The 19,941-nt window shown below is 37.7% G+C and overlaps 1 protein-coding gene across 3 annotated transcripts in view; it reads left to right on the plus strand.

The window, feature by feature from the left end:
* The window catches only part of KITLG (KIT ligand), an 81,874-nt gene extending 62,388 nt beyond the window's left edge, over positions 1–19,486 (plus strand). For 2 of the 3 annotated variants that reach the window (XM_077772226.1, XM_077772227.1), the window contains 5 exons: positions 596–679; positions 9,166–9,275; positions 10,196–10,263; positions 11,175–11,251; positions 17,942–19,486. In XM_077772226.1, the coding sequence (XP_077628352.1) occupies positions 596–679; positions 9,166–9,275; positions 10,196–10,263; positions 11,175–11,214 (302 nt within the window). In that variant the 3' untranslated portion in view covers positions 11,215–11,251; positions 17,942–19,486. The remainder of the gene's footprint in view (positions 1–595; positions 680–9,165; positions 9,276–10,195; positions 10,264–11,174; positions 11,252–17,941) is intronic. The other variant, XM_077772229.1, reaches the window with a different exon arrangement.
* The last annotated feature ends 455 nt before the right edge of the window (positions 19,487–19,941 follow it).

The following is a 19,941-nucleotide window of genomic DNA, read 5'->3' on the forward strand; positions in this document are numbered from 1 at the left end:
GTCATGAATTCTAGTCTTCACTAGTTACTCTGTATTGAGACCTTTTTTCCCACCGGGCCCCAGTATTACAAAATTTAATTTCATTGCTTTTGTTTTGTTTTTAAGACCAATTACCAACAATTTGTGTTACTGATGTTTATTAACCTGTGAAGGCAGTGTATCCTTGTTATATAAGATGATTGTGGTGCATTTAATAAAAATAGAATAGGGACGGGGTGCCTGGGTGGCTTAGTCGGCTAAGCGTCTGACTTTCGCTTAGGTCATGATCTTGCGGTTCGTGGGTTCAAGCCCCGCGTTGGGCTCTGTGCTGACTGCCAGCTCAGAGCCTGGAGCCTATTTCGGAGTCTGTATCTCCCTCTCTCTCTGACCCTCCCCTCCTCACGCTGTCTCTCTCTCTCTCTCTCTCCTAGAAATAAATAAAAATATTAAAAAAAAAAATAGAACAGGGACTCAGTATGAAATAAATCAGATCTGAATAATCAAGATTGGGGAATCAGACCTAGAAAGTATTCTGGTATTGCGCTTCAGCCTTTTGGGGACTCTGTAATTTATTAAGTTGCCATGCAACACTGACACATTATTGCTTTCTATTTAGATTCCAGGGTCAGTGTCACAAAACCATTTATGTTACCCCCTGTTGCAGCCAGCTCTCTTAGGAATGACAGCAGTAGCAGTAATAGTAAGTACATATATCTGATTTAATGCATGCATGACTCCAGTTAGCATCTATAGGAGTATTGCATGGGCTTTAAAGGAAATTTCTGCAGTTACTACTGTTAATACTGTTCTGTTACTGTTCTTCCTGGTATGGGCTTCCTGAGAATTAAATATTAGGTTTGAATATGTGGGTTTCTCTACAACTTGAGATAATTTTTAGAGAATTGGGCCAAAATCTTCTAAAATTATTTTACCTAAGGCATGTAATTACTTTTAGATATATGATGTAAGCTTTATTTTTTGTCAGCTTAATCTAGTTTATGTGAAATTTGCCTGACAAAAATGGAATTTAAAAATTGAAAATAGAAATGTTGGCTATATAGAATTCCAAGGGTATTTTCAGTTTTGTTTATATTTGCTATTCACAGTATTTACTATTGTGTGTTTGTATGTTTGATGATTTTACTTTACTATAAGATTATTTTAGAGGAGATTATGCTGCTTTGCCTACAATTTCTTTCCTTTTGACCAAGAACCCAATTTCACGGAAGTCTAACGTCCTCTTTTCAGATATGGGCAAGGTCATTATAAAAGTCATTGGATTTGACTAAATATTCTGATCCTCTACTTTCATGAAAGCTGTAGGAGGAAGGACTTTATCCTGTGATCTTAGCTAAGAAAATCATTCCATAAAACTTAGTAATGGAGCACAGTCATATGTTCAGGGATATAGAAGAACTACCTGTAAAAAAGAATAATCAGTTTAGTACTAATCCACCATAACAAATCTGCAATTCATAAGTTTTTTTAAAAACCTCTAAAATCAATTTATTTAGGAATTTTGGCCACCAAAACTGGACCTGAACCATGACAGGGCTATTTATATATAGTATTTTTCCTTCTAAAAGTGAATATTTGTAGATTCCACTACAGAAATACTGTGCTTGATTACAGTGTCCTACCCAGACCTCATTGAGGATATTATATACAGTATTTTTATAAAACAGAACTTTGTAAAATCTGAAATTCTGAATTACAGAACACATCAGATTTGAAAAGTGTTAAAAAAGGACTGTATGTATGTTAAGATCTTTCTTACTATCAATTTTACTAATCTTCTCAAAGATAGAACTTTTAGCTTCTTAGTTTATATTTCATTGATTTCTAGTCTTTATTATTTCCTTTTATTCTGGGTTTAGTTTGTCCAGCTAAGTTCTAGTTTTCTTAAAGTAGAAAAATTTAATCATTGATTTTAAACCATTGATTTTCTAATATAAGCACTTAAAAAGATATAAATTTTCTTGTAAACAGCTTAGTTGCATCCTATACACTTTGATAAATAATGTTTCCATCATTTCTTTAAAATTATTTTTTTAAATTTTCCAGGTGATTTATTCTTTGATTAATGGGTAATATTAAAATGGGTTGCTTGACGTCTAAACATATATGGTTTGGGGGTACCTTATTGGTTTTTAAATTTTGTTGTCAGAAAACATACACTGTAATCTTTGAAAATTTATTGAGATTTATTTTATGTGTATCCTTCAAATATGGAGTGTAGCATTCTCAAATTTGATCAAAATTGTTACAGTGTTCAGCTATTCAATATCCTTATTACATTTTTTTGTCTATTTTTTTCTTATCAGTTACTATGGGGCATTAAAAATCTTTGTAGGGGTGCCTGGGTGGCTCAGTCAGTTAAGCGTCCAACTTTAGCTCAGGTCATGATCTCACGGTTCGTGGATTCGGGCCCCGCATCGGGCTCTGTGCTGACAGCTAGCTCAGAGCCTGGAGCCTGCTTCAGATTCTGTATCTCCCTCTCTCTTTGACCCTCCCCTGCTCACACTGTTTCTCCCTCTCTCTCTCAGAAAAAAAAAAATGATAAAAGAAACTTTAAATTGTATATTTGGCCATTTCTCCTTTTAGTTATGAGTTTTTCATGTCACATATTTTGAAGCTGTATTATTAGGTGGTTATGCATTGATTATTGTTATGGGTTCCCTGATTAACAGGGAACATATTGTCATTGAAATATTCCTCATTACCTCTGCTAGTATTCTGTCTTGAAGTGTATTTATCTACATTAGTAGAACCAGTTTTTCTTATCCTTACTGTTTCTATGGTATACTTTTTTCTTTCCAATCTATTACCTTTATTTTTAAAGTACATCTCTGGTAGACAGTATGGACCTTGCTATTTTAGCAAGTCTACATTAAATATAATACAGTTATCATATTATCATTATTATCTCAATATATGGTTGGGTCTACCATTTTGTTCCTATTTGCCTCATTTGTTTATTTCTCATTTCCAGGTCAATTTTGGGTTAATTTATTTTCAATAAAATTGAAAATTTATTATTTTGTGATTGTTTTAGGAATTACAATATATATCTTAACTTGCAGTGTTCTATTTAGTTAATATTGTAGCACCAAGAAAAAATAGGAAAAATATCTTTTGTGCTGCATAGTGTATTTAATCACACACATACCAGTCACACAGGTAGTTTAATATTGTCTCAGATCATAGACGTTTTGTTCAGTTTTTTCCCTCGCCCCAATTTCTGTTTATCTGTTTTCAAGTTCCCTGGCTCTTTTTCAGTTCATAAGTGCTTAATTTTTTCATCCTGTACATTTTTATTTTTTAGCTATTTTTAATTTTTTTTTTTTTTTACAGCAGCTTATGGTTCACAGCAAAATTGAGGGGAAGGTACACAGATTTCCCACACACTCCCTGCCCCCATGCATGTGCAGTGTCTCTTGTTGTCAGCACCCCCACCAGAGAGGTACCTTCATTACAGTTGATGAACTTACGTGGATACATCATAATCATTCAAAGTGCACATTTTACATAGGGTTCACTCTTGGGGCTGTACATTCTTTGGGTTTGGATCTACTGCATTTTTCTATTTCTAAGTTTGTACTTTGCATTCTAGAATTTCCATTTGATTCTTTTTATATTTTCCTACTGAGATTTGCCATCTGCATATCCATTATGATAACATTTTCTTTTTTGGCCCCTGAATATACAGTTGACTTTGGAACAGCATGGGTTTGAACCACAAGGGTCCGCTTACACGTGTACTATCAATGTATTTTCTCTTATGATTTTCTTAATATTTTTCTCTGGATTACAATATCTGAAAATACAATATAAATATACAAAATCTGTGTTAATCGATTATTATTGGTAAGGTTTCCTATCAACAGTAGCCTTTTAGTAGTTAAGTTTTAGGGGAGTCAAAAGTTACATAATAGATTTCAACTGTGCAAGGGGGTCATGCCCCTACCCCCACATTGTTCAAGTGTCAACTGTAGTTAATAAAGCTCTAAAAGTTCTTGTCTCCTAATCTCAACATGTAGGTCATCTCAGGGTTAGTGTTTTGATTGCTTTTTTCTCCTGATTATGGGTCACATTTCCCTTTAAATGACTAGTAATTTTTGAATATATGCTGGATATTATGGATACCATGTTTTTGAGAACGCAGATTTTGTTTCATCCTTTTAGAGACTTTTGAGTTTTCAGGTAGGCAGTTCAATTACTGGCAGACTATTTTACTTCCTATCTTGTTTTTAAGGTTTCTTAGAGGAAAGAAGGAGAGTAGCCCTATTTCTAAGGCATGAAATTTCTGAGATATTCTTGAGTGCTTAGAAAGTCTCCCCATTCTTGCTTGTCAGTGCTTCTCTGTCTCCAAATGACTGCAAAGGTCACAGCTTTCCAAGTGTCGCTTAATGCCAGGTTTTGTGAAGTCTCTTTCTGTGCATGTACAGCTTATTTCTTAACCAGTGTCTTGAGATTCCTCCAGAGATTTCTGTTGCTCTTTTTGGCCCTACTCCTTTCCCTCAAATAAATCTGCCCCACAAACTCCGGCCACATCTGCATCCCTGAACCTCAGTCTGATTCCCTATCTCAGTGAGACACTGAGCTTTCCTTGGGCTCTATCCTCCATACCACCTAACTAGAAAATGAAGACCATCATGGGCCTCACCATGTGTGTCTTTACTCTCTTACGGATTACCTTCTTGTGCTATCTGTTGGCTAATGTATAAACTAACTGCTACCTATAATTTGTCTACGATAATAATTATTTAGCTTGGGAAGGCTAATCTCTTATCATGGTTAGAAACAAAAGTCTTTTTTACTTACCTCAAAAGACAGCTGAATATAAAATACCTGTTCAGTCCTGTGCCTCTGAGCCTGAAAGTATTTTTTAAATTATAAAATGAATGGTCAGCATTCTTTTTCCTGTGTTTTGCTTTTTCTTTTATCTTTTTTTTTTGTAAAAAATATGGATCTTGCATAATTTGCTGCTGTCCAGAGATGTCACTCATCAATATAGCACCTAGATAGCCATGCACAAAGACTGGCTTTTGTGGAGCTTGCATTTTTCTAAGAGACACAGACATGAATGAAATACTCATAGTATTTTATCATATATATCATGTACATATTACAATATGTATAATAATAGAAATATGTAAATGTTTTTAGTTATAGCATAAAGTAGGTAAGACTTGTGAGGAATATGGTGAGGAAAATTTGAAGTGACCTGCTAGTTTTCAGGGTAAGAATCAAAAAATGGCCATGCTAGCTGGAAGACCAAAGTCTGTGAAGGAGTCCTGAGATGTGAGAGTCCTCTCATAATTAGCCCATGATTCTCCCTTATAAAAGTGTTCAAGTTATCTGAAAGGAATTGGGTTTTCACAGTAATAGTAATTAACTTTGTGCCAAGCTAAAAGGATGTTTAAGATCCTTGCAGACAGTATTTAAGAAGAATACTGGAAGAAATTCTTACTTTGACATTACCTTGGACATCTTCTAAAAAGACAGTCTTTGAGTCAGACCTCCTGGGCTTATATCCCAGCATTAGCCCTTGAATAATTGTGTGACCTTGGGTGAGTTACTTAATTTCTCTGGACTTGCCAGTCAAATGAAGGATAATACCTCCTTTAGAAGGTTTCTGTGAGTTTAAAATGTGTTAACACACATGAACTTGGAGCCATCCCTGTGAGAATGGAGGTATTTTCAGAAATACCAAATAAAAGCTGTGCTGTCTAGTTAACAGTAGGTTTACAACTGTTAAGTATGAACGCCCCTCCCCCCCAGCACACAACACAGTGGAGTCCCAAACCCTCAGACGCTTCACTTCCTGGTTCTTACCCTTTCTGTTTCGTGGGCTTATTTTCACAGGCTTTGAATGAGCATGTGTCAAAGAGCAAAGAGAGGAGGGGCTGAAAGTCTCTGTGTCACCTCAGGGAATGTACATTTGTTCCAGACTACTTTTTGCTTTACAAGGACATAGGCATTGTCTGGGTCCAAAGCAGTAAACTCTGTATTACTCAGCCAATGAGGAACCAGAGGAGGGACTAGCATGCTAGGAAATAAATTGTCTGCTGTAACTGCCCTAAATGTGCCTGTCCATCAGACACCTGCTCTTGCAAGAACATTAAAGCCTCACTTCACTGTGCTCCGAGGCTCCGTGTCCCTCCTTTGATTGGGTCAGTCGGCTTATTTCTCAAAATGCCTTATGTATGTGTTCATCATTAATTATTAGAATAATTAGGTACACCAAGGCTGTAGGTCAGTAAATGTGGCAGGCCTACAATGAGCTTTGAATCTGAATCAGGGTGAATATTGAGTTGCAGGTTTTCTAAGCACCAAGAGATCTGTGTTCACAGACATGGTGATGCCAATAAGCAGAATCATTCAGAATAGTTCAGCAAAATTGTAGCACAGTTTTTTGTGTCCTGTGTTTGAACAGATGTTGTATATTACTAATCAAACAAATCAGTTCTCATGAATTTTGGACAGTGGACTCTTTTCATAATGATGAGATACAATTATAACAACATCCCAGGGGCTTGGGATTACCCAAATCCTGTCCAGATGAGCTTCCTTACCCCACACATTTTCTGGGGCAATCTTTACTAAAAGCAAAGCTTTGTTACCAGCTTGGGCTTTGACCCCAAACACCCACCACATGGGCCTTGAGGGCACATAGTTCAAATTTCATTGATCCCACATAGATATCAGCAGTAGAAATTCTCAAAAGCCATCCCCTGGAGGTGTGAACAAGCATTTTCTTATCCTGTTTCTTCGTCTGTAAGAGGGGTGGCAATATCACTGGAGAGAACCAAAGGCTGGCTATTAACCTCTTTGCATTAATGAGAAATAACAAAAAAAGCAAGGTAACATTGACCTCTTAAGGAGGCAAAGCTCAGTTCCCCCAATACTTTCCCGGCCTAGTATTTACCAGGCCCCTCTCTCCCTTACTCTCTCCGGCAGGTGGATTGCTTCTGTGTGTTAGTCAGATGCTAGGACTTCGGGGCCATAGTCCTGAAGTGGGGAGAGAAAGAACTTTTAAAATGGTTAAAAAGAGTCACAGTACTCTGGAAGACTGAGGTTAGTTCTCCTTAATTAGATCTCTCCTCCAGCATGGCTTTGTTTGGAACACCTTCTTTAGGGGCTGTCCTACCTGAGAGACATTGTGAGTGGGGAATCCCAGAATACCTCTTTTTCTAGTAGCCTGATTCTGGTTGTTGCTACTGGGCCTGGCCTTTCCTGTGGTCTGAATGGCTCAATTCAAGATTTGGCTTTTGGAAAGAACAGGAAGAATAGGGTGTTTGGCTGCCTTGATTCCAGGGCATCTGGATACCCAAACATATGTAATAGAATTTTCCATAGCACCATCCTAGCTCATAAGTTTTCCACTAGAGTCTGGGGGCAAAAATATCAGAAGCTTCCTCTGTTCTCTCTGTATACCTTTATTAGGGGATGCCTTCAGGAGGTCACCTGATCAGATCTATCCTAACTACACAGCAGTCCCAGTAGACACTGTGGGCCATAGCAGAGTGGCCATCTAGGAGAATTCAAACTTGTTCCTGGAATGCAACCACAAATAGCCAAGTTATTTACAGATAGTGATATTAAAATTGCTAAAATGGCAAAAATTGCTTATAACTCTGAATCCATTTTCTGAGAGAAAACTTTTATAAATGATAGTCAAATCCCAGACTAGTACACGTAATCTTCTGTAACCCTTTAAATAGCTATATTATCATCATAATAGTAGTACCACTTCAAGTCTGCCCAATCTCTCTGGCTTACTTTGATGAAACAATTCATGTTGAACTCCACTTTACAATGCCTAAAACCTCTTTCCCATGGAGCTGTAGGATGGGGGGTGGTTCAGAAGATACGCTAGTTTAGTCTTACGGAAGTGATTCCGGATGGATGACCCCACTTCCCTATCCTGTCTCCCTGTTCCTTAAGTGTAAGGGGCACCCATGACTCACTAACCACCCACTTCTCACACACACACACACACACACACACACACACACTTCCTATTAGACCCTTTTGGAAACAGGAATCCTAGAATTATTGAACTTCCTGCTCCCAGTTTACAAGTGATGGGAAAATGGGCAATTCCTCTTCTCCCTGCAGTAAATAACATTTGTGTCTTGTCTCTCAGGTTAAATCTGTAAGTTCATTTTCTCCTTATAAATGTTTATACATGTAACAATGGTTTGGCTCTTTTACATTATATGCTTTAAGTACTTAATATGTTAAACAGGTGACTGTTGGCTGACAACTGAAACCCAAATCTTGCAAAATATTATAGCCCCAAACGGTCATTTTACCTTGGATTAGTTTACATTGTGTTCCTATAATTGCTGAAAAAGTATAAAACCGAAGGTTTGACTCTCACCGGTTGGCACGCATGTCAGTGTGCTCTAGCAACTCCGCTGTTCCTTGTAAGGAGACACAGGAGAAGAGACCCTTGTGGGAATTGTGTTTTGTTTAATTCATGAATCATTCTGCTTCTCACGGAAGAGCCAAGCAGGATCAAAGCCGAGCAGGACCAATTTAGTTTCACCCGTTTTCTCTCTCTCGCTGTTACTTTATTTAGAGTAAGCAGTGAGAAGACACTGGTTCTCTCAACCATTCTTAGTGTTTGGTATTTTGGGGCTTTCCTACCTAGGTGTGAAAAATTAAACCTTTAGTCCTTAGCACAGTGCGGGGCATTCTCTGGGCACCCAATAAATGTATGCTGGAGACGTGGTGAGGCAATGCCATGACTCTGAGCATGAGGTACCTAAAAGTACCGTAACCACAAACTAATTAATGACTTAATATATGCGCCAGGCCAAACAGCTTGACACATACTGACCTTGATCCAGGATGCAGAACGGCCTCTAAAATTTTAGATTTGCTTGATAACAGTATGAATACTTTTTAGGAAACTGTCGTCTGTGTCCCATATGTGTCAACATTAACCAAGTCAGATACCCTTCTGTGGGTTTTCTTTGTCCTCATTTTGGAGATGACATGGACTTGTATTGCTGTCCCAAGACAACACTCAGCAGAAAAACCAGTTTTTCAAATATTTTAAACAGAGATGGGTCAGGAGTACGTTACAGAAACAGGTGGGGCCAGCCACACACAGCATGAGAGCAAACCTCTAGCGTGGATGGGCCATGTTCACCTGTACTGCTTTCCTTGCAGGGAAGGCCACAAATCCCATCGGAGACTCCAGCGTACAGTGGGCAGTCATGGCATTGCCAGCGTGCTTTTCGCTGGTAATTGGGTTTGCTTTTGGAGCCTTCTACTGGAAGGTAAGGGTTGCTATTCTTTTTATTTCTTGATCAAAACTTCCTGAACTTCAGATATTTATTTGCTCATAGTACATTTACGTAAATGATTAACAAACTGCCCCTTTTCTGAGAAAAGATCCTACCTTAATTTAGTCTCAAAATCTAAATCTTAAGGTTTTCCCATCACTCCTTATCATGCTTTGGAGAAAACCCCTCTAACTGAAAATGTACACCTAAGGGGTTCCTGGGTGGCTCAGTCGGTTAAACGTCTGACTTCGGCTCAGGTCTTGATCTCACAGCTCGTGAGTTCGAGCCCTGCACTGGGCCCTGCACTGACAGCTCAGATCCTGGAGCCTGCTTCAGATTCTGTGTTCCTCTCTCACTCTGTCCCTCCCCCACTCATGCTTGCTCTTGCTCTCATGCACTTGCGCACGTGCTCTCACGAATGAACAAACAATAAAAAATATTTTTAATGGTAACTGGTTTTAATAGCCTGAACTAAATATAAACAGGAAGAAATATGCTGAAAAACATATGATGTGCTTAAAGCCAAATAGAAATGCCATTTGTATTATCTGCTATTATGGATTTCTCTTCTTTTGTTTTCTTCTTACAGAAACCTGTCTCCAATTTGAAAAATGTGCTAAATCATTAACAATTCAACTTTTTGAAGTGTCTTTTGAATTTGATTAGTATTTAAATCTTTCTGTTTCTTCATTACGTTTTTACCTCCAACACCCTGAAAATGTTAAGTTGATAATAAGGTGCATTTTTCATCCCTTTTTATTGTAAAAATATTTTACATGCTGCATGCTGGGAAGCAAAAACACTGATGTTGGAGTTATTGCCATAAGAGATAGAAGTAGAGACCATTTATCTCTTAAATATTATACTATTATCTGTTGATATTTTTACAACCTATGTCCTTGTTCTTTTCCCAGAAGAAACAACCAAATCTCACGAGGACAGTTGAAAATATACAGATTAATGAAGAGGATAATGAGATAAGGTATTTTGTTTTGCTAAATACGTGCATAAGGAAGCTTGCCTGCCATTTCACGTTCCATGCACATGTTTATACATCTTTAAAAAGTTGTTTGCTCTCAGTGGCTGCTTGGAACCCGTATCTGCAGTCTTTACCCACATTGCCTACCTCTCACACTTGCTTCAGTCCTACATCCCCACTCACCTTCACATTGTCTTCGTGACTCATCTTAAGGTATCAGTAGTGGCTGTCTCATCTCTGTTTCTGTAAGCAGCAGAATCTTGATTAAACTCCCAGTCATGGGGCTTTTGAGGCATGTTTGTGCGTAGTCTCCTTTATCTCCACGCTGTCACCAGGATATGCTGATTCCTCTCTCTGTCTCTTAGCGCTTTGGCAGTAGTCATCATCTTCGTCCATCACTTTCTGATGTCTTGACTGAGCTGCCACAGAATCTTTCCCTTCACCCTTGTAAGCTTCACCTGCAACCCTGGTTCATAAGGTTACTTCCTACTCCAGATACTTGCAGTGATTTTTCTCTTTCAGACTTCGTGTATTTGACTCCCCTGACCCCGTATTGCTCCAGTACTAGTACTCTGATTTACCCCCATTTATTGTTTTCATTTGGCATGTTACTTTCTCTCCTATCATGCCTTTGTATGTACAGATATACCTATGAAGTACAGATAGGCATTTTTAGTATGTATGTATGCAAATGCAAGAGAAGGCATTTTTTAAACGACTTGGGAAGTCTCTGTTGAGGCAGATAAACTCTTCTTCTTCCTTTAGTATTACTGATGAAGATAAACTTTCCACTCAATTTTGCCATCTTTTGTTACTATATTTACAGAAAAACGCCCTTTCACAATGCCTAGATCACGGTGTACTTCAGAATCTCTCTCCAAAAGCAAATCAGCATTTTTCTTCTTGTTTTTCAGCATGCTGCAAGAAAAAGAGAGAGAGTTTCAAGAGGTGTAATTGTGGCTTATATCAACACTGTTACTTTTGTGCCTTGGTAAGTTTTTTAGAATTCAAGCTAAAGATGAAACAAGAACCCTACAGAATCTTAGATGCCAAAATTTAGAAACAAAATTTATTAAGTTGACTATTAAGCTGATGTTGGTATGGTGACTAAAGCTGTTACAGTGAATTAGATGTGCACAATGCAGGCATGTGTATTCTTATATTTTGAAAGACAAGCGGTGATTAGTGCTTCTGATTACTGGATTCGTCTTGTGTGGAAAGGATACAAAAGTTAACAGTGGAGTGTTTACTATTTTTGAGGCCAGAAGCTAAATTAAACAAGGGAAATAGAACAAATTAGGACTAAAACAAAGTAACATTAATAGAGGAAATAAAAATAAGACTAATTTCAGTTAGGCATGACTACCATGTAACATAATAGAAAAAAGCAGCTCATTTGTTAGATGCTGTAAACAAGTGCATGCCAAAAATGTGTCCTTGCTATCTTAAGGAAAAGGAGAAATGATCAAAAGAGCTTGTAAATCAGGAGAAGAAAGTTTTCAAGGTAAAGGGCCACCTGCCCCATGCCTGTCCAAAGCCCAGGATGCAGTAAACCTACACCAGAAACAGACACCTGATGTCCATACCTCCTCTCCGGTCTACTTTTGCAGCTGCCTAGCAGCAGACATTGGACTAGTGTCGGGGAGGGGCGGGGAGAGGACGTCCTGAAAGGCACTGACCTGAGCCAGTGTCCATTTCATGCCATTCTCATTTACACTTCTGATAACTGGCTGTTAATTTTGTTACGGCCACCAGAGCTCAAGCACATTTATCGCAGTGGTGTGTGAATGTCCTCTCATCCTCCTGCGGCCTCAGGTCTTTCCCTGCCCTCCCTCATTGTCAGAAGATCCACTCTCTGGGGTTGAGATATACGGTCTTTGGTGAGCTTTGCCTTTTCTTTGTAGATCAGTGTCTTTGCAGCTTCATTTCTGTCCCAGATTCAGAGAGTTCTCTCCAGAGAGTTTTTTGCCTTCTCCAGGAGCTCACTCTGATAGTTGGAAAACGTTTTCCAGCAGCCCCAAATAAGATGATATAATAATTATGTCTCCTATTTCTTCAACACTTTAACCCTGCTATTACACAGACTTCATTTTGGCCTTTAATCGTGCCCTTGATCACCATATCCAAATCATAAATAGCACTTTTTCCCCCTGGTCACCATCTTACCTCCTCTCTATACTCATGGTTTCTGTCAAATAATGTTAATGATAGACCTCTCACTCGATACTTTTTATATTCTGGAGTACTCTCCAAACTGAAATCCTACCTTTCTAAGAAAAATAATTTCTTTACCCTTCAACCCCAACATGAGCCTCACTGTTGCTCCCCTGTCTGCTGTGTCAGTTCCCTTAAGCTAGACATCCAGAAACCACACATTAAATAGTTAATTGAGTCTTAAAGCCTCAAGTAATGTCCTGTTTGGTTTTGGGTTGCATCAGTGGGACGTGTTTTGGCACACAGGTCTTTAATCGTATGGTTTTTAATTGTGGGATTTGTCCTATGACATTTGGAGAATGGATTGTGATGGGAAAAACCAAGGCACCTGTTTAGAAGGAAAAAGCTGGTCAGAGAGTATTCAGGGATAGGAATTGAGCCTGTCTTGCTGTATCTCCTCATAGGCAACTCAGCTTGTTGCCTATGTGTTTTAGACTCAAACCGAATGCTTGTTGAATGACAAGAGTGAATAAATCCTGAATGAAAGTTTAACCACTGGTAAGGAAGATAATTCTTCTGAAGTAGGGTTTTTTTGGTCTGCAAGATGAGTATGTTCTAGAGCCCTGCTGCAAAACATTATGCCCCTGGTTAACAATGCTATGTTGTGTGCTTAAATAAGTGGTAGGAGGACATATCTCACATTAAGTGTTCTTACCTCAATAAAATAAATTTTTAAAAATCTTTAAGAAAGCAAAGTAGGATTTATTTTTAGTGTGTGTGTGTGTGTGTGTGTGTGTGTGTGTGTATTTATTTAATTTGCTGATTTGGAGCAATAAGGAAGTAAAGCATCCAAAGAAAGGGAAATATAGTCATGGGAAATGACTGTTTTTCTTAAAATGTGAAGTGTTATTCATGTATACAGTGAATCACATTAGGTTTAAAAAGAAGCTCTGGATTGTTTAGAAATAAATTCCTTACACATTATTGAGTAGTCAATGTGAAATGGATAAGGAATGAACAGACATTCTCCTTCATAAATACTCATCAGGTCTGCAAAGCTCTCTCAAGAGTCAGGTACCACCACTTCCAAAAAGATGACTTCCCAAATTTATAGCCCTTTATTCCCATCTCATATGACATGTAATACTCATGTAATACTAACATATTAAAGGACTTCACAGTTACTTTTATAGACATTTTGTGTCTGTTGCTAAACCAGAAGTTCTTACAGGGCAAGGTTTGTTTCTGAGTTTCATTTTGGAATCCCACCAAACTCTGTAACATCTACTTTGTGCATACAATGATGAATAAATATTTGTTGGGGAACAAACATAGAAGATGAAAATCTCAGAAAATTGCAATAATGTAAGAATAAAATTTAAGAAAATAAAACCAAAAATAGACCTAGAAAGAATAGAAAAAAGGAAGACAAAACAGCCAGCTTGTCATCCTGAATCTGCGGACTGAATCTGCAGACCCCAAAGTCTGAGTACATAGCTATCATCTGTTATCATTTACCGAGTATCCATTGTGTACCCATTGAGTAAAGCCTTTTGCTTATCCCTTTCCCAACAGAGGCTTAAGGCCTGCCAAAGAGCTTTGTAATTTGGGGAGAGGGTTGTAGTGAAGGAAAAGTTTTGGGAGAGCAGAATAGGATGCTGTAGGAGAGGAAATTTCCTAAGAAATATGTAAGCAGTAGTAAAAAGTACCAAGATAGATAGAAATGTAGTATGCAGTTGTTACATATTTTAAAAATTATGTATGATTTGGATTATAGTCATTTTCTTGGTTAACAAGGAAGAGGAAATTATAGGGAATGACTCAGATTTATTGCAAAGATTTCTCCCTTAAGTGGAACTTTCACCAACTAAAACAAATTAAGACAAATATTGGAATACTAGAACAGAAATGGAATAATTAGTTCTTCAAGTGAAATAGCCTGTAATTGGAAAATGAAGAAAGGTTTGATATTTTATAAATAAGGAAAGAACATGGAAGGAATATAGGTAATAAGCTAGAAACAAAAGAAATTGACTCTGAGAAAATATACTAAAGTGGTATTTCACAGCAAACATGAAAATATCCATATAAAAAGTTAAAAATCGACTAGTTGATGCCAAGTATTCATAGGTGGCATTCCACAAGAATTTTTTATTTATTGCTTGTGTGTAGCAATTTGAGAAAGAAAGAAAAGGGTATATTCTAGGAAAATTTCACTCTTCATTCTTCCCAGAAATGTGATTCCAACGTATTCTAGTAGGTACACTGTTGGATGCAAAGCTTAATATAACCTAGCTGTGTCCTAAAATTGCTTCTAGCCTACAAAAGGAAATAAGACCTATGCATCATAACCTATTTTTAAAAGGAAACTAGAATTTTGCAAGGTTAAAGCAATGAAAGGAGCTTACGAGGAAAATGCAATGGGATCAAAGGCAAGACCACTGATTATGGTTGTACAGAATGTGTCCTTAACGTAGCTCTAGATCATGATATGGATGGATCTCTTAGAACTGTACTGTGCACACCCATAAACGGTTGCCTTATCTGAAAGGAGAAAGAAATCACTGGCAACAGGAGAAAGGCTTCATCATGTAGGTGATGGAGGTGGCATTTTTATACTAAGCTAGATCTTGGGCGACTGGTAAAATGTTAATAGCAGTAGGGAAGGGGTAATCCAGATACTGCAGTTGGCATAAACTAAGGGAGGCCAAAAATACAGAGAATATGTTCAGGAGTCCATCTGTACAGTTGGACTGCAGTGGGAAGTCACACGTGAGGGACTAAAATGCTGAGAAGCAAGGTTGTGGGCATCAGTTTGAAAAATTCCAAATATTGGACATGTACTCTCTTGAGTAATGTAAGGAGTTATTAAAGGGCTTGAATGTAAGCGACACAATCAAAACTGAGGTTTATGAAAGTAATATGTTGATGTGACCAGATGGATGGAAACAGGGAGTCCACCTAGCAGGCCAGTCTTCTAAACAGATGTGAGAGAATGATGACTTAAACTGGTCAGGGCCATGGAAATAGGAAAGCATGGATCCCTTTGGAGATCTGGAGTAAAAGAATCAACATATTCTAGTTACCGGTAGAATGTGAGGCTTGACATCAGAGATAGTACTTAAAGATAATTTGGAGCCTTTGGGACTAACTAGATGGTACAGTTAAAATAAGAGAAAGAGCTGTTAGTAAATACTGACCAGTGGCCAAATGTGTTAAACTGGAAATTCAAAGAACAGTCAGGGCTGGAGGTAATTGTTTTGGGGTTTGGGAATCATCTACAAAGAATTTTAATTGAGAACTTGGAGAAAGGACTGCATCACTGAGAAGGCCCTGGTGGGTTGATAGTAAATAGGACGAATTTGTAGACACTCAGTTAGCAGTGTTGATTGAGAAACCCCAGCATAGTAAGTGTTGAAGGTAATTTTGGGGGTCCTGAGTGGCACAGTCAGTTGGGCGTACAACTCTTGATTTCAGCTCAGGTCATGATCTCACGGTTCATGGGTGCGAGCCCTGCATGAGGCATGGTGCTACCAGCATGGATTGGAATTCTTTGTCTTTCTCTGACCCTCTCCCCGCTTTCTCTCTCAAATAAATAAACTTACTACAATTAGGCTGGTAGAGAGATTCATAAAAGAAACACAACCTGGGCATTTCCTGCAGATCTGGGCTAAGATAGGAGATAATAGATCCTAGAGTTGGAATATGGGTGACATTGAGTCAAGTTTTTGTCATTTAGCGCACACAGGACTTGGCAAGATCTCAGACTAACAGATATTTCCTGAGAATTTCTGGAGTTTCAAAGGATTTGCTTTTTAGCTCTTTTGGTAGACACACAATATAAAGGATAAGAAAGGATCAGACTTGGGTTTAGGCCTTGGCTCTGCAAAAGTTAAGCTGTAGGTTCCTGGATGGTTCAGTTGTCTTTTAATCCCTGGTTTTTTCCAGTATAGTAAAGGGATAATAGGACTTACCCTACTGATTTCATGAGGTGGTTGCAAGGATCCCAGGGAATCATTATAAAAATTGTTGTTTTGTTCTATGAGAAAACCGTTGTCAACCTTTAGGTTTATTTTCTTTGTTAAGAGACCTGGGAACAAAACTAGAAATAGATTTCCAATCTTGCTTTTCTACTCAAGTTTAGAATTTCAAGCTATTTCCTAGCTTTTGAAAAAAAATCTATCCTTTTGTATTTTTTGTGGTTCCCTTTTGTTTTAATCAAGGTGTATTTTAAAAATCTGCTTATATATTTTGGATTTCTGAAGTTTTCTCTTAATTGTTTCTTAATTTTTCTTTTGGGATTTAATTATCCTTTCCCCAATGCAGGGTCTTTAGTTTCTAGAGTTCTCTGTTTGGTAAATTGTCATAATATGGTTTTTAGTATATTCATTTAGAGAGACTGGAAAAACTAGTGCACTTATCACTTATACTATGGAATTTTATTGTTTATATATAACCTTTGTGTCGATCTCAAATATTTAAAAACTGAGATTTTTGGATTCAATAAATAAATAAGGACAAAGAGTATTGAGTAGGGAAGAAAAAGCAACATACACGGTTATTTAGGCGTTGTGATTGAAGATACCATGAAAATAACCATCACTGAAAAAAAAAAGTTAAGGAAGCTTGGAGATTTGAAAGTTGAAAATCTAAAAGCAGAGTCCAAAGCTCTGTGGATTAGCACCAGCTCTGAAGAACTGAAACAATGTCTGGCTTTAATGTTTCAACAAGTATAAGTTATGTTGAGGCCAAATGAACCTCCCCAGAGACTTTATCAGGATGTGATGCCAGGATTTCTTTCTTTTCTTGGCTGACAGTCCTGAAAGTGATCTTGCTGCTGCTGTTTCCTGTTGGGAGAAGCGATGGCTTGAACCTAGCTAGGCAGTTGAGATACTGGCATTGCTCAGTGACCGGAAGGCTGCTGTTTGTTGATGGTTCCTGATCAGCTTCTCCACCAATGTCTCCTTCATGCTACTACATTTCTCTCTAGACACTGTCTTTGTCTTTCAAAAACCCTCTCCCCTTACCACTTATATGCTACCTTTTCATAACCTGGTTAGAGAAATTCAGGGCTTCAAGATAACCCTCTTACCACAAATGGAAACAATCTCTAGTATGCAAATGGGTGTGAAAGCCACTGGGTATTCATTCATCTATCCTTATGTTCAAGGAATAAATTTATTGAATATCTCATCTGTGCCAGGAACCCTTCTAGGTGTTGGAATACAGCAGTAAAAAAGATAGACAAAGCTCTGTGTCCTCATGGAGTTTACGTTCTAATGAGTGGAGAGAGTCCAACAGTGAGTAAGATCGTTTCAGATAATGTTAAATGTTACCAGGAAGGTCACAGAGAATGACTAATCATTGTATCTAGGAAAAGATTTGTCAAGTTCTTTTAGGCTGTGTAAGTGAAGCTTGTATTTTAAGTCTATTACTCATTCTGTAGTCCTATGAATTCAGCTATTGAGAATGGAAAGAAGTCAGAAAGCAGATACACCATAATCTCTCTCTTTTCTTTCCTCTCTAGGCGGGTAACAGTTCATGTTTGCTTCATAAATGAAGCAGCTTTAAACAAATTCATATTCTGTCTGGAGTGACAGACTGCATTTTTATCTGTTCTTGCTACCCATGACTATATGGATGATTCACAAATTGGAACAAAGTGTTTTACTGTGAAACTGGCACTGAATTAATCATCTATAAAGAAGAACTTGCATGGAGCAGGACTCTATTTTAAGGACCTGGAGGACTGGTGGTCTCATTTAGGACTTGCAACTGACGTTGGGAGAGAAAGCACGTGTCCCAGATTGCATGCACCATTTTGCATGCCTCCAGAAGTGTCTAATTGCTGAAAAGTCACGTAGCTTTATTTTCAGTTACAGCCTGCAGTTCATGGTAATCTTGGTGTCTGCAAGTAGATTTCATCCTGAATAGTGGGGAGAATAATTTTTCTGAAGTGAATCTAGAAAAAATGTTAAAAACTCAACAGCATCAGCCACTCTACATATAGAAAGCTGTGGGAACAAAATGATTGGAGTAGGCAATATGTCAGCCTTGTAGCTGCTAATTAATGGTCTGGGTCTGATCTTGGTCTCCTCTTTACATAAACCTATCTCCGACAAATCAACATGGTTAGCTGGATCTATCCATGCTTGGAAGCCAGTGTTAGAACAGTGATGACATCAATAAAATAAAAACAGTGTTAGAACAGTGATGACCTGAATGGGAGAAAATAACTGCAAGTCATATACCTGATAAGGGGCTAATATCTAAATCTACCAAGAACTCCTACAATAATAGCAAAAAAAAAAAAAAAAAACCCTCTAATTTAAAAATGGGAAGATCTGAATAGACATTTTCCAAAGACGACCTGCAAATGGCAAACAGGTACATGAAAAGATGCCCACCATTAGTTACCAGAGCAATGCAAATCAAAACCACAAAGAGATATCCCTCATAGCCTGTTAGAATGGCTGTTATCAAAAAGGTAAGAATTAAAAGGGAACCCTTGTGCACGGTTGGTAGGAATGTATATTGGTGCAGTCGCTAGGGGAAATTTTGAGTTTCCTCAAAAAAAAAAAAAAAATAGAACTGCCATATTATCCAGCAGTTCCACTTCTGGGTATTTGAGGAAAATGAAAACACTAATTCTAAAAGATATATAAACCCCTGTGTTCACTGCATTATTATTTACAGTAGCCAAGATACGGAAACACTGTAAGTGTCCATCAATGGATGAATGAATAAAGATGATGTGGTGTGTGTGTTTGTACACGTACATACAGTGGACTATCATTTAGCTCTAAAAATGAAATCTTACCATTTGTGACAACAGGGATGGACCTTGAGGGCATTATGCTAAGTGAAGTAAATCAGAATGACAAATACCATATGATCTCTCTTATATGTGAAATCTAAAAAAAAAAGATTTTAAGTAAAAAATTAAAAATACCAAGCTCACAGATACAAAGGACAGATTAGGAGTTGCAAGGGATGGGGGTTGGTGTGAGAAATGGACGAACTAGGTGGTGGTGGTGGTTTTTAGTTTAAGTTGAATAAAAATGTAACCCCCTCCCCCNAAGAGTTATGGCCCAAAGAAGCCACAAACACTTAACAGGACAGTCATTGAGGAGGACAGTTTGCACCCCTCTTCCCCTACCACTTATAGAGTGTATAAATTGTGCTTGCAAAATATATTATGAAATGTTTGCTTATATTCTAAAACTATTACAGAGTTATGTAAAGGGACTTAAGAGAAATTGCTGAATGTATGAAGGTCACATTTTTAATTTACATCATGAGAGAAAGTAAAAATTATATTTAGTATCTAAGATTAGAAATCCACACCCACATGGTAATATGGGTATTGAAAATTAGGTTACTTGGCTTTTATAAGAATGCAAGGAATCAGGAAATTTTAGTTATTTCTCGTATAATCACCATTATCAGTTTAAGCGATCCATTTATTTAAAATCAGGCACTCTATATTCATTAATATTTATGAATTAAAAATAGCGAGCTTTATGT

The sequence above is a fragment of the Crocuta crocuta genome, unplaced genomic scaffold, assembly GCF_008692635.1.
Source record: "Crocuta crocuta isolate KB4526 unplaced genomic scaffold, BGI_CrCroc_1.0 scaffold216, whole genome shotgun sequence".
NCBI lineage: Eukaryota > Metazoa > Chordata > Mammalia > Carnivora > Hyaenidae > Crocuta > Crocuta crocuta.